The following is a 26884-nucleotide window of genomic DNA, read 5'->3' as shown; positions in this document are numbered from 1 at the left end:
CATGATGTATGGAAGTCAAATTATTATGTTTATACCTTAAATGTATATAGTGCTATATTTTAATTATATCTCACTGAAAGTGAAGGGGAAAATAGCCTATACAATTTATACTTTCTCTCACAGTGCAGGAGAAGTAGATTTCTCACAAACTTATGCAGTACATTTGTAGTCTTGCTTCCCCAAGTTAAATTTTTTCAAATTTTATTTATTTATTTTTTGAAGTGTAGTTGATTTTCAGTGTTGTGTTAGTTTCAGAAGTGTAGCAGGGTGATTCAGTTATGCATACTTATTTCAAATGCTTTTCCATTATAGGTTATTACAAGACATGGAATTTAATTCCCTGTGCTAAGCAGTGGGTCCTTGTGCTTTATCTATTTTATCTGTACTAATGTGTATCTGTTAACCCCAAGCTCCTAATTTTTCCCTCACCCCCTTAAGTTTTTAATGGGCTCTATCAAGCTGTATAGTCCCGTATTCCCTTGGGATTTATCCCAACTGAGAATGTGAGGCACAGAATACCACAATAAAGAAATTTAATTAGCAGAAATTGTATAGCACAATATAGTCTGCTTGTTACTAGAACTTTGAGTTTCCAATATGAAGCAAAGGATAATCATGGCTTATAGATGTCATGCTGGATGGGCATTGCAATAACAGATGCTATAAGGTTATCAGGGAGGAACTTTTTCCAATAATAATGATAATACTTGACCTATATTAAGCATGTGATTGCCTGGCAGGTCCTGTGCTTTTTCTTTACTCTCATTGTGTTTTTCTTTAAAATCTTAAAATGTCACTTCAGTCTCTAGTGGCCTTCAAGCTCTGTGTGTTCAATATTCTAATTTATAATTGGATTGGGGTTATTAGCTGTCATGCACCAAAAGATGATCATTACCTGTTCTGTTTGTTTAATCAACAGACAAAAATTCGCATGTACACTTTCCTCATTCCCCTATAAAATAGAGGTCTGGGTCTTGATGTGAAAGTAGCTTTCCTGCAAGGACTTAAGATGTTGGGTCTTCTCCTGTATGTGATTTCTCAAGCTGGGACTGTCTTCCTACCTCCCATCTCCATTTCATGCACCAAAGATGATGCTATAACTACTTTGTAATGAATAAGAATAGTAGTCCATGCTGTTTGTTAAGTTGCTTCAGTCGTGTCTGACTCTTTGCAACCCTATGGACCATAGCCTGCCGGGCTTCTCTGTCCATGGAGATTCTCCAGGCAAAAATACTGAAGTGGTTGCCATGCCCTCCTCCAGGGGACCTTCCCCACCCAGGAATCAAACATGCATCTCTTACATCTTCTGCATTGGCAGACAGGTTCTTTACCACTAGTGCCACCTGGAAATAGTAGTCAGTTCAGTCGCTCAGTCGCATCCGACTCTTTGCGACCCCATGAATCACAGCATGCCAGGCCTCCCTGTCTATCACCATCTCCCGGAGTTCACTCAAACTCATGTCCATCGAGTTGGTGATGCCATCCAGCCATCTCATCCTCTGTCGTCCCCTTTTCCTCCTGTCCCCAATCCCTCCCAGCAGCAGAGTCTTTTCCAATGAGTCAACTCTTCACATGAGATGGCCAAAATCCTGGAGCTTCAGCTTTAGCATCATTCTTTCCAAAGAACCCCCAGGGCCGATCTCCTTTAGAATGGACCGGTTGGACCTCCTTGCAGTCCAAGGAACTCTCAAGTCTTCCCCAATACCACAGTTCAAAAGCATCAGTTCGGCACTTAGCTTTCTTCACAGTCCAACTCTCACATCCATACGTGACCACTGGAAAAACCATAGTCTTGACTAGATGGACCTTTTTTGGCAAAGTAATATCTCTGCTTTTCAATATGCCACCTAGGTTGGTCATAACTTTTCTTCCGAGGAGTTAAGCGTCTTTTAATTTCATAGCTGCAGTCAGGAAATAGTAGTAGCCATGGTTAATTCCGCATTCCAGACGCTCTAATGCACAAAGCAATTCTTTGAAGTCGGTAATAATTACCTCCATCTGGCAGATGTGAACGTTGAGGCTTGAAGGGGTTCAATGACAGCTGCAAATTAATACCACTAGTAGTAAGTGTCCTGGTTGACTTTGAAATTAGCTCTTTCCCATTTTCAAGCCCATGCTATTATCCACCATGGCACTGTTCCTATCTTAGAGAAACAGTATTCACTGTGTGGTCCACACTGTTTTTGAGTGCTCAATTAATCCTCATAATAATCTTATACAGTGGGTACTATTACTATTCCCATTTTAGAAATCTGATGTTGTAAACATTGTTGTGAAGATCTAGATGATAAATATTTTTAGCTTTGTGAGTCATACTGTCTCCATCACAGCTAGGCACCTCTGCTGTTTCAGTGGAAAAATCACTACACACAGCACTTAAATGACTGTGTCTCTATTCCAACAAAACTACTTAAAAAAGAGTCAATTTGGATTTGACCTGCAAGTCAAAATTGTCCAGTCTTTGTTTTAGATGATACAAGTGAACCTGAGGACTTCACTGGTGGTCCAGTGGTTAAGAATCCATCTTGCAATGCAGGGGATGTGAGTTCAGTCTCTGGCGGGGAACTAGGATACCACATGCTGCAGGACAAATGGGTCCATGAGCCACAACTACTGAGTCTGCAGACCACAACTAGAAAATCCGTGCACTTCAACAAAGTTCCCTCAGGCTGCAACTAAGACCTGACCCCACCAAATAAATACATAAGTCTAATGTTTAAAAATATTCCAAAAAAACTGAAGCTGAGAAAATTTAGCCACCCAGTGGCTCAGTGGTAAAGATTCTGCCTGCAGTGCAGAAGACGTGGATTTCACCCCTGTGTCAGGAAGATCCTCTGGAGGAGGGCACAGCAACCCACTCCAATATTCTTGTCTGGAAAACCCCACGCACAGAGGAGCCTGGCAGGCTACAGTCCATGGGGTCACAAAAGAGTTGGATACAACTTAGTGACTCAACAACAACAGAAGATTTAGATAGCTCTTGTTAAAATGGGGGATAGGCCTAGGAAGGCATGATATCCAAGGTCAAACTGTCATCCATGTGTTAACACTTTCTCTTACCATAGTCTTCATTCCTCTAATAGGTTGAATTTTGTCCGCCAAAATATGTTAAATGCATTAAAGTCCTAGCCTCCAGTACCTGTGAACCGTGACCTTATTTGCAACCAAGGTGTTTACAGATGTAATTAAGACAAGGAAATTAAGATGAGATCATCCTGGATTTAGGGTGTACTCTAAATCCAATGACTGACATCCTTCTAAGAGGAAGGAGAGGGAGATTTGAGACACAGGCACTCGGGAAAGACGACTTTGTGAAGACAAGACAGCAACTGAGGGTGTGCTCCCACAAGCCAAGGAATGCCTAGAGTTATCAGGAGCTGGAAGGGCAAGGAAGGGGGTTTTCTCCCACAGACTTTGCAGGCAGCACAGCCCTACCAATACCTTAATTTCAGACTCCCAGCCTCTCGAACTATGAGAGGATATTTTCTGCTTTTTTAAGCCTCCAAGTTTGTGACTATTGATTATGACAACCCCAGGAATTGAATAAACTCTTTTCTGTCACTTTTTGTTCTCTCTTCTGAAAGACACTTCTGGTCCCTCTTGAGACTTTCTGCTGATGTAAAAGGTCCTCTCTCTTTGTGACTTGGAATCATCCGCAGTTCCTTGACATAATTACTAGAACTAGAAGATTATTGACTATTTCAGTTTTCTTATAGAAAAAGTAATCAAACATCTCACCCTTTCTTTGCATCTTCTTTTGTTCATTTAGCAGTTATATCATGAAATATCAGTAAATAAAATCATCAGATATCTATTTGTCTGTAGAAGACAAGAGAAACCTAAATGTAAATCTCTGGACTGGCTGATCCACAATCCATTAGGAAACAAATTTATTGGTGAGTGAAACAAATTCACCATTATCAGCATGCAGTATAAATCAAGGCTAGGAGTCCTATTTAATTTTACACCTTGGTGATATTTTAAAGGTTTTTTACAGTAACTTGCAAGGAGTTAATGTGCTATGAATTCATTCCAGTACATTGATTTCTGCATTAGCTCAGTGAAAGATGCAGTTCTTTGGCAAAAGCAAACTTTTGGAGGTAAATTTGATTGGTCGTGTAATCCATAATTTAGATCCATCCTTAATAACAACTTATTTCATTGTTCATGGATAAAAATCACTGTCTGGATGACCCAACATTCCAGCAAATAAAAACATAATTGATGTTTCATTCTGAAGTTTATTCTATGCACATCTCAGCACAGAATGAGCTTTATTCTGTGCCCCAGGGCTTGCAGGAAGTTGGCTCTGAATGATCATGTTGTCATCTGCCTCTTCTAAGGTATTCTTTCTGTAGTAGGTATTTTTGATGTTTCTTGTTGCCACCTTTAGGAATTAGGTTTAAGTGCTGGTGCTCGTAAGATGCAGGGACTGATGGCCATAGCACTCAATCCACTCAGTGAAGCTTAAACTTCAGGACCTCCCTCTTGCATGCACCTTTTCCGAAGTGGAGCTTTCTAGGTAGACTCCTCTTGTGTTCTTTCATGTGATCAGATATGGAGTGGGTTAAGAGATTGGAGACCTGGAGTCCAGTTAAGGAGCCATTATAATAGTCCAGGTGAGAGATAACGAGCATCTGGCCTTGGCTGGTGCAAGCAGACTTGGAAAGACAGAGATGGACTCAAAACACAATTGATTTACGGATCCAGTAAAAAATTGCTCATTTTGTCAATGTTATCTTAGCCTTTAATTTATATGGAAATGATCTGGAATGAGAAATGGCACCAAATTTGAAAATTATTACCCTATAATTTTTCTGTTTAAGCATCTTTACAGAATTATGTTCTCTATCAATCACTAGCACCAGAAATAAGATAAGGAAAAAACATTTTTACCTTGCTATATAGCTTTTAGTAATGGTAAAATATTAATATGCTGCTTGTATTATATGTTATTTTTCCACAAACTCCTGCTTATTATATTTTTGACCTTACAGTATTAAAGAGAATTTTAAAAAGGACATGCATTCTTATTTTTATTTTTTATTCTATTTTTATTTTTATTCTTATTTTTATTTTATGCATTTTTGTTTTCATAAGAGAAAGTTGAATGATTGAGATTTAATATTTTATTCCAGATCACATAAGGTCAGACCTTGGTTTATAATCCATATCACTAGTCCTTTTTTAAAATAATAAATTATATATTTTCCTGAAATACATACCTATAGGCTCAACTTTTGCAAAGTCACATTCTCATTGGATGATGCTGCCATTCAGACTGTGATAACTGCTGCTACAGCTTAATCTTATTTTCCTAGGACATTATGTATAGATGCTCAAACTACTCTAAATATTTTTATGACCAACCTAGATAGCATATTAAAAAGCAGAGACATTATTTTGCAAACAAAGGTCCGTCTAGTCAAGACTATGATTTTTCCAGTGGTCATGTATGGATGTGAGAGTTGGACTGTGACGAAAGCTGAGTGCCGAAGAATTGATACTTTTGAACTGTGGTGTTGGAGAAGACTCTTGAGAGTCCCTTGGACTGCAAGAAAATCCAACCAGTCCATCCTAAAGGAGATCAGTCCTCGGTGTTCGTTGGAAGGACTGATGTTGAAGCTGAAACTCCAATATTTGGGCCACCTGATGTGAAGAGTTGACTCATTGGAAAAGACCCTGATGCTGGGAGGGATTGGAGGCAGGAGGAGAAGGGGACAACAGTGTATGAGATGGCTGGATGGCATCACTGACTCGATGGACATGAGTTTGCGTAGACTCTGGGAGTTGGTGATGGACAGGGAGGCCTGGTGTGCTGCGATTCATGGGGTCACATAGTCGGACATGACTGAGCGACTGAACTGAACTGAGTGCTCTTTACTTGATCTTCTGAAGATATACTTTCTTATGCCACTATTGATGCGTTAGAATAAGATAGGTTATGGTATGGTAACAAATGAAACTGAGAGTTTCAAAATCCCAGAGAATGAAAGCCATTAAGATCATTCAGTATCCATGTCCATTGTGCATTGGCTGGTGTTTTTGGACCCTCTGGTATATAGTAGGAAAGAGGGGAACAAATTGCACTCCAGCTTTTTTATTAAAAATAATTCATTACTTAATTAATTTACTTGGTTGCTCCTGGTCTTAGTCGCAGCATGTGAAATCTAGTTCCCAGACCAGGGATTGAACCTAGGTCCCCTGCATTGGGACGGTGGAGTCTTAGCCACTGGACCATGAGGGAAATCCCTACACTTGAGCTTCTAACGCTGTCACCTGGAACCAACACACTTCACTTCTGCTTACACTTCACTGGATAAGGCAAGAAGATCACATCTCAATTCTAGAGTCAGGGAGGTGTAATCACGCCATGTGTCCAGAAGCAAAATCAAAAGTATTTGGAGAATAGCACTGATGACGTGACAAGAATAACAGTGTCTCAGATGTGCTCTGAGATCAGCTTTCAGAACTTTGAAAGAAAGTGTAAATTACTGACTGGTATAATTTAAGTCAAGATTGTCTCAGGGAGAGGAGATGTCATGAGAGGACTTTATACAGGCTCTTGCAGCCACAGTCCTACAAATTACCCAGTAATATTGTCTTGTCTACAATCTGCAGCTTTGCAGTGTTTCAAATGCCAAGTTTATTATGTGGTTAAAGCATTCAGTCACTTTAATTCTAACAGCATTTATTTGCAGTAATGATAAAAACTGCTTTGGTATATACAGTCCTAATTGAATGGTTCAAATGATTCTGTGTCTAGTGTTTCATTTGTCCTAACATCCTTAATATCTTCTAAGAGCAAAATCTCTCTTCTGTCTGCCTAGAGGAGCCAGATACGAGGCTATTAATGCTGAAACTCTGTCTATATGAACACCTGCAGATACCATCTATATTAAATTGCCTGGGTAATTCAATTTAGAAGATCAGTTCTTTATATGATTTGGTTGATTGATTAAATTGACACTGATACATTTACTTTGAGTAAGTGAACCAGGTTGAGCAATTAGTCAAAAACCTGTGCCTCCTGAAAAAATGCGCCAGTCTTTTATTTTCATGTGATAGACAGTTGAAGCCAGAATCCATTTGTTACCTCAGATTGTTATATGATTTATATATATTATTTGTATCGTATAATTAAAGTCATTGATTATATACTATGTGGGTTTTTTTTTTCTTACTTATAAGACTGCTTTCTAGAAAAATGTGAAATTCTTTAGGGCCAGGGTTGATTTTCTGTTTTGTCACTCTAGAACCAAAGAGTACATTCTGGGGTCAAAATAATGATTTTTTCCTACTTGATTGTGAGCTGTGTATCTCCATCAAGTCTGGATTCAAGTTTCCTTTCTAATTCTGACCAGTCTATAGGTTGAAGCTTTTGACCTTAATGACTTTCAATAGCTTTTCATCTGAAAGTTTACCAATAAATTATATTTTTAATTAAGAAAACTAGTCAACAGATGATTTTATTTCTGGTAGATGTAATAAAATTTAATACATAATTATGCTGTGAAATATTTGAGTTTTAGGGAATCCAGAAAACTTTTTCCTTAATGTGATTATTAGATCTTTATATGACTTCTTATTTAGCTGTATTCAGGTATCTGATAAGATTGTGGATCCAAATAAGCTACTTTGTTATTTGCAGTACCATAACCATATTTTATAATGGTTAATATTAGAGAGTCTGTGCTGATGGGTTTTCATATATGCAGTAAAGGTATTTTTCTACCAGTAGGGAATATATTTTCAAAACTGTTCTTTTTATTGTTGCTATTGTTAGTCAGTCGCTCAATTGTGTCTGACTCTTTGCAACCCCATGGACTGCAGCACGCCATGCTCCTCTGTCCTTCACTACATCCCGGAGTTTGCTCAAACTCATATGCATTGAGTCGGTGACGCCGTCCAACCATCTCATCCCGTTACCCGCTTCTCCTCCTGCCCGCAATCTTTCCTAGCATCAGGATCTTTTCCAGTGAATCAGCTCTTCCCATCAAGTGACTCTTCACATCAGGTGGCTCTTCGCATCAGCTCCAAAGTATTGGAGCTTCAGCATCAATCCTTCCAGTGAATATTCAGGGTTGATTTCCTTTAGGATTGACTGATTTGACCTCCTTGCTATCCAAGGGACTCTCAAGAGTCTTCTCCAGCACCACAGTTCAAAAACATCAATTCTTCCATGCCATAACTCAAAATTTTAAAGGAAGAAACAATGGTACTTTAGGTGCTTTCCAGCTCTTCCCTTCTCAGGCCTCCAGATGCCTAAACAAGGTTAAGCCCATTTTTGAAAGACTGCATCTTTGAAAGAATGTAACTGCTGTTCATGAGCAGTATTCTCAGTTCAAATTATAAATGCACAACAGCAAGCTGGCACTTCAGTTCACACTACCTAGCCACATGCTAGTGGACTGAGATTTTAAACAGATGTTTGTCAGTGTTTCCCTTAAGAACAATGGCAAAGTATTGATCTAATTTCTCAAATTCTTTCCTGTGATAATATTAAAACATCTGCCCCCATGCTTTCCCCACCTTTCCTGAAGAATATCTAAACCATTCTGACTTAAGTCATCACATACTTTTAAGTATGGTATATTTTACTAGATAAATGATAGGACTAAAATGTATGAATAAATCTTTAAATATGGACAAATGAAGACATGATATCATTCGAACTCACAAAGTTTTTCCAGATTTTCACTTTGAACTGGGGAAGAGATGAGCAACATTTTATTTTTGGTAGTGTGTTTTTATTCTTTTAGCAGTGTTAGTCAATAGAACATTCACTGTCTAGGCAGATGTTTGCTATTACTTTACACAGTTGGAAAATATAAGTAAATTAACCTAGGTTATTTCCTCAGGCTTAATATCATCAATATTTCCTTCTTTCACATCTTCCAAAACAAGATTTTCAGGGGGCAGTGAGAGGTGTGAAGGGGAAGTGTTAGTACTTGAATGCTAAAAGAAAAATATCCACAGCACATAATATCTTGAGAAGTGGTCTTATCGGTGATGCCATCAAATTTAGAGAGCTGTGTTTTTACCTACATCTGTTGAACTAACCTAAAGAGCAATGGGCTGCCATCTATGGAGTCACACAGAGTTGGACATGACTGAAGCAACTTAGCAGCAGCAGCAAAGAGAAATATGTGGGGATTAATAATATAGATTGAAACCAGGTTCCTGGGCTTCAGCCCTATTTGGAATAAGTCATTAAATTCCTCCAGCTATAACATACAGATTCTATTAATAGATTTTATTCAGCTCATCTTTATCTGTAATATCAATAGATACTTTTTGAATACCCACTATGTACAATGTATATGTCTTGTAAAATCACTATGTTGTTGCATTCTGTACTGAAAATTTTGTAATAACTACTTCATGCTCAATTTCATATGCATACAGATAACTAAAATAAAACATGAAGGCATCCACAGGTCAAGTAATATGTTGGTCCAAGCAACACATTCTGCTTATAAATTATAGTGTAAAATATTTTCGGTAGAAAAAGTGCTTCTTTCATAGCAATTGGGTTTAGATTTATGAATGTGGCCAATGCAGCTAGTCTGTGGTATGTTTTATGTAAATGAACTTTTAAAACATTGTTGTAGTTTCCATAGTCAGAAATTGAAATTCTCTTATGGCAGGTTAACTTGTAGGTAGCCACATTTGATCATATTCTATTACCAATAGTTGCAGGTATTATGTATATATAACTAATCCTTTCAATTATAAGATAGGTATAAAACTATGCAGTTATTAATGGTTCTCATTATGGTCTTTCCTTTGGAGTATACTCTAGCATGCCAATAACTTTTTTGAAAAATAAATATCACTGTTGATCAAATCTGTTTAATTTCAGAATTATATTTTACTCATTGAACTTATGACCTTGACTTTCATAGAAATCCTCTAGTTTCATGTCTTATCATGGCGAAAAAAAAGAAAAACATATCGCTAAGAGGCCCTGTAATTAAAAATCCTTCAATATGTAAATATAGATGATATTTGTATTAAATCTCCTTGATTTAAAAAAGCGTCTAATTGAAAATCTGTTTTAAAATAGAATCTAAGTAGACACACAAGGATTAACAAGTTATTTATATGAAGTCTCCTGAAATTTCATATTTGAAGCATTTACACCATGAAAATTAATTTCACTCAATTACTAATCTGCTTTTTTCATTCCGTAGCAAATGGAATCATTTTGTGACTCAGTTTCTCTATAAAACCAAGTATTGCCTGTGGCCTCTAGTTAATCCTATGGTTAGCATTTTTTATATACCTAGTACTAAGTTAATAATCAAAACACCTTAGTAATGACTGTACAATTATAACTATGATAAACAACAGAGAATGTTAACAATCCCAAATAGAATTTGTTTTCAACCTCAGAGGGATCCTTCTTGATGACTTAGGTGTTTAAAATGTGCTCTTTCTTATCAGTGAGTGTTATTTGGGAATGTACAATCATTCTAGTATTAATGTATGAGAAATATAACTCTAAAATTAGTGAGAGAGTGTAGAGAGATAGCAAGTGGTGAAAAGATGGCTTATATAAGAAAATGATTATCTTTTCCATTGTGATATGAAGATAGAAGAAAAATATGGAAGTTCATACAAATATAGTCATAGGAAATTAAAAGAGTTCATATTCATTCTTATTTCTTCTGAAAAACAACAGATCTTAAAAGTTTTAAGATAGGAGAGGAGGTTTGGTAAAGCTGTCATGTGGAATGGGAGTGAGGAGAAAACTCAGAAGAATCACCAAGCAGTGTGTGGCATTGGCACTGCCTTAATCTCCACTTGGTTTCCAGTATTAAGCACAGAGCAGGAAGGTAGTTGGACCAATTTAGATCTGAAGTTTTGCCAGACTGGGCATAGCAGAGGAGTGACGGGGCCAGATGGTCAACCATACTTCAGGAGAGTAGTTGAAGAGAGAGAGAGTGTGTGTGTGTCTGTGTGTGTGTGTGTGTGTCTGTGTGTCTGTGTGTCTGTGTGTGTGTGTGTCTGTATGTGTGTGTTAGTCGCTAAGTTGCGTCCGATTCCTTGCAACCCCATGGACTATAGCATCTGAGCCACTAGGGAAGGAATGAAAGCTAAGCTGGTTAGAGGGAGAGCAGAGTGTTTTCATGAGGAAAGGCACAACTATTATTGGAGAAGATGAAGTGGTCTATGCGGAAAGAGTTCAAGATATAGGAGAGGGAAGGGCAGGAGGAAAACAAGTCAGGAGGTTGTTCTGAGACTAGGTTACACATTAGAATTCTCTGGGGATCTTTGAAAACTACCACTGTCTAGGTCCCATCCTCTGAGATTTGGTTGAATTAGTCCATAGTATAACCTGGCCAATGGGAACATATTTTGTGGCCAAAGTTGAAAATCTTTGTTTAGACCCACTTATGAAGAATCTTATAGTTTTTGCAAAGTGATTATCACTTTATTTTCAAGGCAATAGAGAATCAGCAAAGGTTATAAAAGGACTAGTATAAATTATTATGTATTTTAGAAAAGTAACTTTTTCCTCAGAGTGACTGACCAATACTAAAGAGAATGATTAGGGGAAAAGGAGACTCATGGAGGGAATATTTCAGTATTCTGGGTCAGAAAGAGTTGAACCAGGGATGAACCAGAAGAATTATAGAGTAGGGGACATTGGTGTGATGCTTCAACATAAGAACTAATTAGTATATGTGTAAAATGATGGAGGCTGGTCTAAGGTAACTGAAATATTTTTTATTTTAGATAATCTGTTAGCTTTCAATTGCTGCATAACAAATTAACATAGACATAGCACTTCAAAACATGTCTTATCTCACAGTTTCCATGGGTCAGGAGTACAGTCATGGCCTCTCTAAATTCTTTGCTGAAGAGTCTCACCAGACTGCAATCGAGTTGTGAGTCAAGATTTAAGACTCTGCAGAGGTGTGACTGAGGGAAACTCCTATTCCAAGCTCACTTGTAATTGTTGGCAGAATCATCTTCATGTATTAAAACCCGCAGAGATGAGATGCCTGTTTTCTTGCTTGCTGAGAGCCAGGGGCTGTCCTCAGGCCCTAGAAGCTGCCTGTGGTCTCCTGCCCTGTGGCCACACTGTAGGCATTTTATAGCACAGCTATTTGCTTCTTTAAGACCAGTAGGAGAGTTTTGTTCTACACACACACAGACAAAAGGCCCAATCACTCTTTTAAAGTTTTTCACCTGATTAATTCAGGACCCCTCAGAATAATCTTCCTTTGTATTAATTCAAAATTTGGCATCTAAATAATATCTGTGCATTCCCTTCCCTTTTGCCACATACCATAATCTAATCACAGGTCTTGCCCAAATTCAAAGGGAAGAGATTATACAGGTATATACACCAGTATGGGCTTCCCTGGTGGCTCAGACAGTAAAGCGGCTGCCTGCAATGCGGGAGACCTGGGTTCAATCCCTGGGTCCAGAAGATCCCCTGGAGAAAGAAATGGCAACCCACTCCAATACTCTTGCTTGGAAAATTCCATGGCCTGAGGAGCATGGTAGGCTACAGTCCATGGAATCACAGAGTCAGACAGGACTGAGCTACTTCATACACCAGTACATAGAAATCAGATATGATGCAGTTAATTAAGGTGAGGAATATAAGAAAATTAGAATGTTCTAGGAGAAAACTGGTGACCTCAGCTTTAGACATGTTAAATTTGAGGGTAATCGGGCATCCGATTAGAGTGGATCAGTAGGTCGCATAGAATTTATTGGAGAGATGGAAATTGGGTATACATATCTGGTAATGATCTGTAGAGGTGATGGTTAATCAGAGAAAGATTGTAGCAAGAAGTGGGCTGAGGACAGGAATAAGAGCTTGGAAAGCTAGAACATCTGCAACTGTATCTCAGCCCTCACCTCTTGATTCCAGTCCAGTATCTCATGTACAACCTTTCACTACGCCTCATGTTTTCTTTTAGTAGTATCCTGCTCTTCCTAATCCGTGGTTCAGTCTTTGTCCTCCTCCTACCAAGTCACACTACACAACAGTGAGAATCAAGATCATTCTTCGTGAAAGCTTTGCAGATTGAAGGCACTGAGACTGACTATATTATGCTCTCTGTTCCCAGGAAAGGAAAGGTAGATCCAGTGCAGGAGGAGATAGTATAGTACCATCATTAACCCTGAGCTGCTCCACTTCTTCTTATTAGAAAGGAAGACCTTGCGCTTTTCCCTTCCTTCCTCAATCCCAGATTTGCCTATGAAGTAAGCAGATGGCACAAATTTGGAATGGAAAAGTAATCATATGCATCTCTCTCGGAAATCTTTTGTCTGTTTATTGAAACCCCTGCAGCAATATTGTTAGGCAATCTGATCTCTAACAATGGAAACAAAGTAAATTTGATCAGATTTTCTTCCCTTCTTTTAAATCTTTTCCAGGCTATATTCAAGAAGAATGCGTCATTCCTTGCCCATTTGATTGCAAGTTAAGCGACTGGTCAAGTTGGGGGTCTTGCAGTTCATCTTGTGGGATTGGAGTGAGAATTCGATCAAGATGGCTGAAAGAAAAACCGTACAATGGAGGTCGCCCGTGTCCCAAACTGGATCTCAAGAATCAGGTAAAGTACATGAAACAACAAATACAGAGCTGAAAAAGTATCTCCTTTATTATTTCCTGTTGAAATTGAAGTCATTATCTTGTTATAAGTAGCTCATATAAAGTTATTAGAAGTTCAGAAGAGTGGATAAGAGGGTAGAAATTAATATAATAGAATTAGTAATAGAAGCTTTGCCCACTCCTAGGCAATGCCGAGAATGACTTGGTTATATTAGCTATAATGATGTTTACAAAAATTAAATCCAGTTGGTTTTTAGATTATCTTGAAATGTTATTTGATTAATCATATTATAAAAGGTTTTTGTGTGTATGTAATAATGTTGGGAGAATATCAATTGCTTTATGGCTGTAGATACAGTTAGTGGTCTCATCTGCATACCCCAAAACTGGTGTTCTGTTTTTCTCTTTACCTAACTCTTCATCCTAATTTTCTTTGTTCCTAATCTTATCAGTGTTTTCACAGCTCTTTCTGTCTCTTCTGAGCTATTTTTCTACCTTTTCCCCCTAAATCAAAGCTGTTTTCATAAATGGAACCTAAAGCATACACTGTCATTTAGATATCAAATAAAATTGCCATCTTAAGCAAAGCTGATTAGAATATTTCATTTGAAAAGTGAAAGTGAAAGTGAAGTTGCTCAGTCGTGTCTGACTCTTTGCGATCCCATGGACACCAGGCTCCTCCGTCCATGGGATTTTCTAGGCAAGAGTACTGGAGTGGGTTGCCATTTCCTTCTCCATATTTCATTTAGCTTTACCCATATAATAGAAACTAAGATTTAATTAAGAATTATGATAGAGAACTGAAATTTCTCCCATGATTGCATACTGTTATTATACATGGACTGATATATACATTTTAATTAATTGAGTAGGTAAAGTATAAGATGAGAGTTGTTAATAAGTTCTTTATTCTTAAGTGAAGTGTGTCTTAAACATGGGTCTGCAAATCCTTTATGACTCTGAAACTTTTAGCAGAATAGCTACACAGGCTTCTATTACTAAGTCTACTTGTTTCTTCCCTCTAATCCCCATTTTGGTCAGACTCTCTATAGAGATTGTTTAATGGAAGGGAAATCAATGTCTAGTTAATTAATATAAATAACATATCTAAATAACATAACTATTTCTATTTAGATATCATTTGTCATTTCAAGACTGACATCTCTAGCTGGTTTTGTAAGTTTTGATAAAAGATACATAACTTGCTGAAAGTGAAAAATTATTATAATGGCAAAAAGATTGTGTTCTAAGACAGGGCAAAGTATTAGGCTGGTCTTGTTTTTTTTTTTTAAGTTATGTGGAGTAAAATGATGATCCTGGTTACTTCCTTCAAAGCAAATATAAAGCATATTGGGGAAAAAACAGTTCAGAGGATTGCAAAATCCACACAAATTTTGTCAAAAAAAAAGTTTTGGGAAGGGAAGGATGAGATATGATTAATGAAAACAGGAGGGGAACAACCCAAATAGGGGAATTTGAGTAGAGAAACCTCCTCAGTATGAAGAAAGGTATGATCCAGGTTGCTGATCAGAAAGAGGACTTTGAAATGAATCCTCTGTCTGAAGACTAGTTTACCCTTCCTAGGGTATATTCCAGGCATTTATTAAAGAAGGAAATAACTGCTAGGCATTTGTAATTATAAATAATGTGTGATAATTCTTTTGTCTCCTCAAAACAATAAAAGAAAGCAAAGCCTTTATAAAACTAGTGTTAAACACAAGTTTTAAATTGCTATTTTTAAGCAATTTAATCTAGTTACTGCTAATTAACTAGAAAATTATCCAGGGAGTAAAAGGACTTCATCTGAGCACAGATCCCAAAACTGTATTCTTACTATGTGTATACAAATGTATCAAAAACTGTCTATCAAATTTGAGAGTATGGATAAGATAAAGTACTTGTATGCCTGTTAGGACTTAAAGGAAACTTGTTCTAAACACTTAGTTCAGTTCAGTTGATTTGCTCAGTCGTGTCTGACTCTTTGTGACCCCATGAATGCAGCATGCCAGGCCTCCCTGTCCATCATCATCTCCCAGAGTCTACCCAAGCCCATGTCCATCGAGTCAGTGATGCCATTCAGCCATCTCATCCTCTGTCGTGCCCTTCTCCTCCTGCCCCCAATCCTTCCAAGCATCAGAGTCTTTTCCAATGAGTCAACTCTTCACATGAGGTGGCCAAAATATTGAAATTTCAGCTTCAACATCAGTCCTTCCAATGAACACCCAGGATTGACCTCCTTCAGGATAGACTGGTTGGATCTCCTTGCAGTCCAAGGGACTCTCAAGAGTCTTCTCCAACACCACAGTTCAAAGGCATCAATACTTCGGCGCTCAGCTTTCTTCGCCGTCCAAATCTCACATCCATACATGACTACTGGAAAAGCCATAGCCTTGACCAGATGGACCTTTGTTGGCAAAGTAAAGTCTCTGTTTTTCAATATGCTATCTAGGATGGTCATAACTTTTCTTCCAAGGAGTAAGCATCTTTTAATTTCATAGCTGCAATCACTATCTGCAGTGATTTTAGAATCCAAAAAAATAAAGTCTGACACTGTTTCCACTGTTTCCCCATCTATTTCCCATGAAGTGATGGGACCAGATGCCACGATCTTCGTTTTCTTAATGTTGAGCTTTAAGTCAACTTTTTCACTCTCCTCTTCCACTTTCATCAAGAGGCTTTTTAGCTCCTCTTCACTTTCTGCCATAAGGGTGGTGTCATCTGCATATCTGAGGTTATTGATATTTCTCCTGGCAATCTTGATTCCAGCTTGTGTTTCTTCCAGCCCAGTGTTTCTCATGATGTACTCTGCATAGAAGTTAAATAAGCAGGGTGACAATATACAGCCTTGACGTACTCCTTTTCCTATTTGGAACCTGTCTTTTGTTCCATGTCCAGTTCTAACTGTTGCTTCCTGACCTGAATACAGGTTTCTCAAGAGACAGGTCAGATGGTCTGGTATTCCCATCTCTTGAAGAATTTTCCACAGTTGATTGTGATCTACACAGTCAAAGGCTTTGGCATGGTCAATAAAGCAGAAATAGATGTTTTTCTGGAACTCTCTTGCTTTTTCCATGATCCAGTGGATGTTGGCAATTTGATCTCTGGTTCCTCTGCCTTTTCTAAATCTAGCTTGAACATCTGGAAGTTCACAGTTCATGTACTGCTAAAGCCTGGCTTGGAGAATTTTGAGCATTACTTTACTAGTGTGTGAGATGAGTGCAATTGTGCGGTAGTCTGAGCATTCTTTGGCATTGCCTTTTTTGGGGATTGGAATGAAAACTGACATTTTCCAGTCCTGTGGCCACTGCTGAGTTTTCCAAATTTGCTGGCATATTGAGTGCAGCACTTTCACAACATCATCTTTCAGGATTTGAAATAGCTCAACTGGAATTCCATTAGCTCCACTAGCTTTGTTCGTAGTGATGCCTTCTAAGGCCCACTTGACTTCACATTCCAGGATGTCTGGCTCTAGATGAGTAACTAATGTTTAAATCTTGTATCCTTAAGTAGTACAGACTAGAAATTAATCCCATGTTCAAGAATAATTTAGATAAATTCAATATGTGAAAGCTAAGCAAAGATGGATTTGTCTGTAGGAGCTGTTTCTAGCTTTTCCATCAGGAAGGGAATGGATAGCATTCCAGAGACATTGGTTATGATGCTCAGAGTTGAATCCTGAGATTTAGTTATCAGAAATCAAATTTAACGTGGCATGTATTCTGATGCAAAGAGGTTTCAGGTATCTATAATACATGTGGTTTAAACTTGAAAAAGTTCACCCTAATCCATACTTGGTATTGTAACATAATTGATCAAGTTAGTAAATAATAAGCCCTCTCTCTCATTTGTAAGTCTATGAATGGCAAGGAAAAATGCTACTGTAAAAAATACTAAACATAAAGGGAATTGTCACTAGAGGCCTTTTGTTTCCTAAAGCATACTTTTACTTAAAGTGTATTTGTGGAAAGCTGTCTGTGGATTTCATTATATATTTGCTCTTATGTACTGCAGACCACCCCCTTTGTGTGTGTGTGTGTGTGTGTGATTTGTTGAAGTTATCCACATTTTCTTAATTCATCTGAAGATAAATTGTCTGGAATTTTCATTATTTATGAAATATTCCCCAGCTTCTATTATTTATGGCAGTTCTTCTATAGAGCAGCTCGCTATTTGTTTCTCTGTGCTGGAAATTAGATCCAGTAGAGGTACACCCATGGAGGCTGTTTTGTAAAGTTCAATTTTACTACTGGCCTTAGGTTATTGGTCTTCTTTCCAATTGGTTTTTAGGTCTCAATTTATTGTCCTATTTTTGGAACCAGAGTAATACTCTCTCATGTATTCACCCATAAGAAAGAGCTTAAAAAATATAACCGAATTATAGCAGTGAGAAAACTTCATATCTTTGGTACCTGTGCATAAAGAAGATTCAGTATATGACAGATTGAACCTAACATACCATTTGAAAAACATTGAACTTTCTAATGTGTGTGTATTATATATACTTATTATACACACATATATGTATACATACATATATATGTATATTATGTGCAAGCTGTATAAATGTTAGTATACCTGCATGTGCTTAGTCACTTTCCTCCTTTGTTTCATTTTACAACATGGGGTCTTTCTGAGGCAAGGGCTGTCTTTCTGCTTTTGTAACTCATTCTAGCCCCTGGTACACCATCCAGTGAATTGTCAAATTATATTCATTGGATGCTTTATTTGAAAAGAAGCTTTCTCTCTGGATGAGTAGGTGGCTAGCTCTATAGAAAGAATAAAATATATATTAGAACTCTGGTCTCTTAAACTGTGATTTTTCATTTGAATTCTCAAAAAGACTTAAACTCTTCAGGAAGAAATAAGAACTCCAAATTGTCCTAAAGAATCGTTCACGATTTGACTGAAAAATCCTGTGTTTGTATCTCCATTGAAATTTAACTCAGTGATATAAATGAAAGAGTTGATATTATGTGCACAAGCTCATAAACTGCTCTGAGTCAGTTTGTGAAATCGATATTTATAATCTCTCATAAAAGGCCTCCCTTTTAAACTAAAACTTATCAACATGATAGCTGTTTCTCCAGAAGCACCAAAGTGACAGCAATCCTTTGATGGCTTTCTGCTCAGTGTATTTGTGATGCTAAATAGCTCCAGCATGCATCTTACCCAAAGCTTTCATTTAGCTAGAAAACTCCCAAATTGTTTATTGAATTATCAGGTCAGTTGCCTGATGTCCTTGCCTCTACTGTGCAAAATCAAACAGATAATATATTTTAATTTTTTACTATCTATAATGTAGTGAGTGGATTTAAGTGCACTTGTACTGTATCTTTTTGCTGTATTTTTTCTTTTGTAATTCTGCTTAATAGAAGAATAAATATGAGGACATTAAAGTTCCATTGGATTGACATTTCCCTTTATGAGTTCTTTACACAATTGAAAGCAAGGGAGGGGCAGGAAATTCCATGTTGTTTATATGTTGCAAATCTATGTATTCAATGTGCATGAGCAGAAATCTTATATTGGGATTCATTATCTATACTTTAAAAAAAAAATGTACCCTATCTATTTAAACACATTTCTGAAAGAGTTTTGATTATGTTTGCATCTGAATGAGAGGATATAAATTAAATGAATGTTTCCTAGAAACAATTTCTATTTTAAAGGTGTCTTTACCCCAAAGAGAAATGGTCTAAATTTGTAAATGATGAGTATAATTCATTTTATTTTTCATAGCTAGGTAATACTATTTTAAAGAATACTTTCTTTCCGAAGATAAACAGTTGTATTTTAGCAAGAGCATTACTCCCTTAGAAGGCAACTTCGGATGAGAAAAGTTTTCCGTGGAGAAGTAGCTTATGTACATTTTAATATTGCTTCATTAATTATTAGTAGCATGTTGAGATGTGGAAAGAGGATAACTGTCATTCAATCTGAATGTTTGTTTACCCAGAAAAATATGGCTACACTTAATGCTTAATTTGATTTAACCAGTTTTGGCCTCTTGGTTCCTTTGGACCTGCCTAACTTCCACTCATCCTAAGCTAGTCCAAATCATTCTTGGCAGAGTTCTGCTCACTCTGGAACTGGCAGGAGCCCCAGACGTTAATGGAGCAAGAAGTCATCTTCTTGAGCATTAATAGGGAAGGCCCACACTTATCCATGATCAAGTACATTCAGGTGTACCGTTCTTGCATAGGGAGGTAGGGGTTGGTGATTGATTATACCTTTGATAAGAACTCGTTGTAATTATGAAATATCATAGGTCACAAAATTAAGAGATGCAGCATGATTTATTTCTTAGGGTTACTTGGGAGGATTTAATAAAGACAGATACTACTAAAACATTTCACCTCTCCCTGACATAGTAATTATTATAGCAAAGCTCAGATACATGTCACGCCATCTCATAGACAGAGTGAAATGATTCCTGAAAGCTGGCATTCATCCATTCATATCCTTTATGGCTGTCTGCCAGTCCAAATACTATGCTTTCTACTTGTGACGAACCACTAACTAAGGTGAGTAGAGCTTGCAGGAGAGGCAATCTTTCATTTTCACTCTCGCTCTGTCACCATTTCCAAGCAAAAGAAAAATCATATTTTCCTTCTCATGAGCTTCCTCTTCCCCCTACACTTGTATCTACAATACTTTATTGTTGATCATTCCAGAAGGACTGCCCCACATACTCAAACTCATTTTTAGTTTTTATGAAAGAGATTTCTATGTACCTCTAGATAATTCTCTACTATGTTGGCTTGGCTAATTTCCCTAATGCTGTTTCTAGGCAGGGTTTCCAGGATTGGAAGGAGATAGCTATAAAATTGTGAAATGGGCAAATTTTGTCAAATTTTGTCTTTGGAACCCTTTCAAATGTGCTGTTATACCTCATATTATTCCTAGTCCCTTTACTCCTGAGGTTCTGAAATATTATATTAGGTACTATTAGCTTCACATTGGAGATGGCAATGGCAACCCACTCCAGTACTCTTGCCTGGAAAATCCCATGGATGGAGGAGCCTGGTAGGCTACAGTCTATGAGGTCTCGAAGAGTCAGACAAGACTGAGCGCCTTCACTTTCACTTTTCACTTTCATGCATTGGAGAAGGAGATGGCAACCCACTCCAGTATTCTTGTCTGGAGAATCCCAGGGACAGAGGAGCCTGGGAGTCAGACACGACTGAAGCGACTTAGCAGTAGCAGCCTCACATCATCTGTATTAGAAATTTTGCAAAACTGTCTTAACAAAAAGTACTCAGGTAGAAGTGCTTAGGTACTTTTCTAGAAAAAAGTATTGGTAGAATCTACTTTTCAGATCTTTCCTGAATCATCCTACCTTTTAAGTTTTAAATGCAAATTGGAAACTTCCCTCCTCCTGTCATGCATTAAAAATCTGACTTTAACCACAAGCATAAGAAAGTTAAGCCATGTGCTGATGGGGGTTTTGCTGCATGTGCATGTCAGTCATGTCTGCCTCTTGGCAACTCTGCCAGGCTCCTCTGTCCATTGGATTTCCCAGTCAAGAATACTGGAATGGGTTTCCACTTCTTCCTCCAGGGCCTCTTCCCAATCCAGGGATCAAACCCGAGTCTCCTGCCTTTCCTGCATTGGCAGGCAGATTCTTAACCACTGAACTACCTGGAAGCTCTTCTAAACATAGCCTACTTAAGACTCATTTCAAAGAAAGATTCTAAATGGCACATTAATTTTCCAGTTCTTTTTTTTAAAAATTGAGATATAATTGACATATAACTCTGTGAGTTTAAGATGTACAATGTGTGGATTTGATACCCTTACACATTGTAATTTGATTGCCACTATAGCATTAGTTAAAACACCTCTCACATCACATAATCCTCATTTCCTTTTTTGTGGTGAGAATAATTAAAACCTAGCCTGTTAGTCACTTGGAAATTTATAGTACAACTTCATGAACTATAATCACTGTGCTGTGCATTTGATCTCCAGGATTTATTTATCTATTATTTGTAAGCTTGTGCCCTCTAGATTTTTCAAGATTTATCCCTTGATTAAATTACCAAAAAAGCCAATTACCAAGGTCTTGACTAGATCCTCTGATCGATCCATGCAAAAACACTTGTTCAATCAAGATTTAGTTTTTTCTACATAACTTAATGCCAGGTTGGATGAAGCACAAGCTGGAATCAAAATTGCCAGGAGAAATATCAATAACTTCTGATACTCAGATAGCACCACCCTTAGGGCAGAAAGTGAAGAGGAACTAAAGAGCCTCTTGATGAAAGTAAAAGAGGAGAGTGAGAAAGCTGGCTTAAAACTCAACATTCAAATAACTAAGATCATGGCATCCAGTCCCATCACTGCATGACAAATAGATGAGTAACAATGGAAACAGTGACAGACTTTCTTTTCTTGAGTTCCAAAATCACTGTAGATGGTGACTGCAGCCATGAAATTAAAAGATGCTTGCTCCTTGGAAGAAAAGCTATAACAAAACTAGACATCATTTTAAAAAGCAGAGACATTACTTTGCCAACAAATGTCCATCTATTCAAAGCTATGGTTTTTCCAGTAGTCACATATGGATGTGAGAGTTGAACCATAAAGTAGGCTGAATGCTGAAGGATTGATGCTTTTGAACTGTGGTGTTGGAGGAGACTCTTGAGAGTTCCTTGGACTGCAAGGAGATCAAAGCAGTCAATCCTAAAGAAAATCAAACCTGAATATTCATTGGAATGTCTGATGCTAAAGCTGAAGCTCCAGTACCTTGGCCATCTGTTTTCAAGAGCTGACCCATTAGAAAAGACCCTGATGCTGGGAAAAACTCAAGGCAGGAGGAGAAGGGGGCAGCAGAGGACAAGGTGATTCAATGACATCACTGACTCAATGGACATGAGTTTGAGTGAGCTCCAGGAGACGATGAAGGACAGGGAAGCCTGGCATGCTGCAGTCCATGGGTCTAAAAGAGTTGGACATTACTAAGCAACTGAACAGCAAAAACAACATGACTTAAAAGTCAAGATAGCAATAGTCTCTCTGAGAAGCGTATCTAAATCTTTTGGAATATAGAGTTTGCTGCATAACCGTTACTGATCATGAGAGTAGAAAAATCACCATGGGCGGAGGAAAAGTTGGTATAAAACAGTTTCCCAGGCCCCTGCTCTGCAAACTGTGGTCAGCGCAAGAGTAAGTTCAAGAAGGCATGTTTTTCAACAAAGCTTTGTCTTTGCTCCTTTTTCTGATCAGGCACACTGATGAACACTGCTGAATTGAGAATCTTGTGACTGAGGTGATAATTTTTGCTGAAGTCAGCTCTGGAAAAGATTTTCCCTGCAGTTGACTTAGCATGCCCTTTCTAATATCTACAGTGAGCACAACCACTAGTTCTTTTCTACTCCAAGCAAATTTGGGATTACTCTCCCATTTCACAGAGGAATAGACTAGGCCTTAGAGGGGATGACAGCTTCCTCAGGTTGACCCACTGATGTGTGAGGCGAACGTTGATAACCACTACTCTATGGAAATGATGTGTATAAGGGGTTAAAAGTCATTCAGTTCTGTGCTACCCTGCCTCATTCTAGCTGTGAGAACATGAGAAAATTATTTAACCTTACTAAATCTCAGTAAGGTTATTTAACCTTACTGAGTTTCAGTTTCATAATTTGTCAAATGAGTATAACAACAACAGCTGCCTTTTAAGATTATTGTGTCAATATAAAATGAAAATAAATATAAACTTCCTGTTATGTTGTTTGGCAAAGACTTAAGTACTTGATAAATATTAGGATTATTTTTTCTTGGTCTCTGACACATAATTTCTGTTTCCAGTTCAGTTTGTTTTCACCTGTAATATTTGATGTTACATTTTTTTCCTAGTGGCAAAAAGGGATGTAACTTATTACATATAATAATGTAACTAATTTCCTATGACCTTGAGGTTCTTTGGATCTTTATTTATATAAATGTTTTTAAGGCGTGTAACAAATCAATATGAGTAGAGCTCCATGACGTTTCACAAAGTGAATCTTCCCATTCAGTTACCACCCACATCAAGAAGTAATACTTTATCAATATCTCTCATGCCCCCTTTTGAACTCTAGTTCCTTCTCTACCATCTTCTTCTCACCAAATGGAACTATTATTTGGACTTCTAACAGGATAAATTAGTTTTATAATTTTTAAAGAAACTTTACATAATGGATTTTGCACTATGTACTCTTTTTCTGTCTGCCTTTTTCTCCACTGCATATTTGTGAGATTTGTCCATGTTGTGATGGATAGCAATAATTTTGTTCATTTCCATTGCCTTATGTAGTGCCCTTGTGTATATCCCATTATTAGATTGTATACCACAGTTTATCTGTTCTCATTAATGGATGGACATTTGGATTATTTCCGATTTAGGGTTATTACAAAGAACATTGTTGCAGCGATTCTTGCACATGTCTTTGGTGCTCACGTGTGTGCATTTCTATTGGGCACAGACCTAAAAGTAGAATTCCTAGGTCACATGCTATGCACATACACAACTTTAGTAGAAAATTGACACTTCATTTTAACTTACACACTGCCACAAATCATTCTGAATATAGGTAGCACATAATTCTAGATAATGACTTTAAATATGACCTGTCTGACATCATGGAAAGACGTGTGAAAGCCATATGGATGTATTAAGTATTTATCTCATCACCTTCCATATCACAGCACATCAGTGATTGCTGTCTATACCACATACACATCTCTTCCCAAAGAGAACAAATGCTGCCACACCCATCATGCTTCCTCTGCTTCTTTCTTGTTACCTTCAGGACAAAACACAAACTACATGATACAGTTAATAAGACATTTCATGATCTTGACCCAACCATGTTCTATGAGCCCAGAGTCATGGTGAAATCAGCAAGGCCTGTGGCCAGGGAAGCTGCTGATGAGTCAAGAAGAAGGGGTCACTTCTGTCTTTCTATCCAATCTTCAGCCCTCATACAGGCTTTTCCGTAAAGAGTGAGAATTTCTCATTCTCAAGATGATCCTATAAATTAGTTGATTGGTATCTACTGCTGCTGCTAAGTCACTTCATTTGTGTCCGACTCTGTGCGACCCCATAGACAGCAGCCCACTAAGCCCCTCTGTCACTGGGATTCTCCAGGCAAGAAAAATGGAGTGGGTTGCCATTTCCTTCTCCAATGCATGAAAGTGAAAAGTGAAAGGGAAGTCGCTCAGTTGACGCTGCCTTTCAATTACAAATCACCAAACATTCTTAATAAAGTTAGATTGACTGTATCACCTTTACGCTAGAACTACTTATCAGATCCCTCGATGTTAGATTAAAATCAAGCTTTGCTCCCATTTATTGGGTTGGCCAAAACGTTTGTTTGGGCTTTTCTGTAAGATTTTACAGTAAACCTCAAATGAACTTTTTGGCCGAACCAGTAAAGACTGCCCAAGGCAAACTGGAGTTGTTTCCTTCCCTGAAGAGGAATATTTCTCTTTGATGACAAGGCAAGGGTCACCTGTGCTGAAAGCAAGTATGAAACCAGTTGCAAAGTCTACCTCCGCAGGATGTCCCTGAGCAGCAGAAATGTTGTCCACAGCCAGCTTCCATGCTAATAGACACCAATCTTGTCATCCTTAGAACTGAAGGTAAATTAGTATGAAGAGCAGTCTCACGCAAGAATTGAGAACTGAACCAACTCTCCAGTGCTCTGTATGTCAAATAGGGGCCAGCAAGGGCCATGTGTCATAAACTAGCAACACAGAGTGAAAATTGCTGTTTCTTTTCTGCATCTTTAAAACAAGGGAAAACAACTATATTGAAGTCATTGTAGGTTCAAAATTTTAAATTTTGTTTATTTGAAAGGACACTTGATACTAGCCTAAATGTATTTTTTTACTTTTAAGTCTTTGCTCAAATCTAGCTTCTAAATATAACCTATCTGGGCCCCTATTTTGACATACAATGGGGTTATGCCCAGATGCACATACTGTAAGTTGAAAACATTATAGCTGAAAATACGTTTAATTTGTTTAACCTGTCAAACATCATAGATGAGCTTTATCTGCTTTAAAAGTGCTCAGAACAAGTGCTTACATTAGCCTACAGCATTTTAAATGACGTGTTGAATATCTTCTGTAGTTTACTGAATTCTATAATGAAGGGGGGGGCGGGGAAACAGGATCATTGTCTGCGTACAGAATGGTTGTACGTGTGTTGGATGTTTATCCCTGTGATCACGTGGCTGACTGGGACTGCTGCTCCCTGCCTCTGTCCAGCACCATAAGAAAGTATGTAGCATGTATTGCTAGCCCCTGGTTTCCCCAGTGGCTCAAGCAATAAAGAATATTCCTGCAATGCAGTAGACACAGGAGACACAGGTTCAATCCCTGGGTCAGGAAGATGCCCTGGAGGAGGAAATGACAGCCCAATCCAGTATTCTTGCTGGGAAGTCCCATGGACAGAGGAGGCTGGTGGGCTACAGTCCATGGGAGTTGCAAAGAGTCAGGCACGACTGAGAATACAAGCAAGCAAACCCAGGAAAAGGTCAAAGTTCAAAATTTGAAGTATGATTTCTACTGAGTGCATACTGCTTTTGCACCATTATTAAGTAAAAATTTGTCAAGTTGGAGACCCTCTGTGCTGTATTCTGCCTCCCCGACCATCCTCATGTCTCCCATTCACATTTACTTGACTCTCTTTCCCGACTAGTTGGTTTCCTTATTCTTTATTTTTTCAGCTGTCTCTCTACACCACTCCCCAAACAGATATACTGCCCAGTTTTAGATGAACACCTTGAGAACTGATAGCAGTGTTGTGTTAGGTTGGATTCTCCCAGAAGCAGAGCCTGAGTTAGGATTTGTGAACAAAAACTGTTTATCAAGTGAATGTCACACCACTAGAGTAGAATAAGAAGTGCTACAGGGAAGGGAAGAAACAATATGGTACCCGTGTAATGAAGCCAGGTACGTGGTGGCCACTGACGCCTAAGCTTGTGGAGAACTCTGGGAGATTATGCAAAATGCATGCCCAGGTTTGATCAGACCTGAAAGGCCAGGAAACTGGGGTATTCATATGGAAATTTCTGAGAGTGCTTCACTGAGAAGAATGTTCAGTCTATGCCTTTCTCGTTAAGTATGGGCATTCTTCTGTTTTGGAAAAAGCTCATAGGCTTCCCTGGTGGCTCAGACAGTAAAGAATTTGCCTGCAATGTGGGAGACCTGAGTTCAATCCCTGGGTTGGGAGGATCCCCTGGAGGAGGGCATGGCAACCCACTCCAGTATTCTTGCCTGGAGAATTTCCATGAATAGAGGAGCCTGGCAGGC

At 38.1% G+C, this 26884-nt stretch overlaps 1 protein-coding gene across 1 annotated transcript in view; it reads left to right on the top strand.

Moving 5' to 3' along the window:
* THSD7B (thrombospondin type 1 domain containing 7B) overlaps positions 1-26884 on the top strand; it is an 899070-nt gene that overhangs the window by 634846 nt on the left and 237340 nt on the right. Inside the window, exon 14 of the mRNA XM_052635756.1 lies at positions 13405-13583. Coding sequence (XP_052491716.1) covers positions 13405-13583 — 179 coding nt within the window. The remainder of the gene's footprint in view (positions 1-13404; positions 13584-26884) is intronic.

This window comes from Budorcas taxicolor, chromosome 2 (genome assembly GCF_023091745.1).
Source record: "Budorcas taxicolor isolate Tak-1 chromosome 2, Takin1.1, whole genome shotgun sequence".
In the NCBI taxonomy this organism is placed as follows: domain Eukaryota; kingdom Metazoa; phylum Chordata; class Mammalia; order Artiodactyla; family Bovidae; genus Budorcas; species Budorcas taxicolor.
Note: the sequence above shows the minus strand (reverse complement) of the source record. Positions and strands in the feature narration are given on the sequence as shown.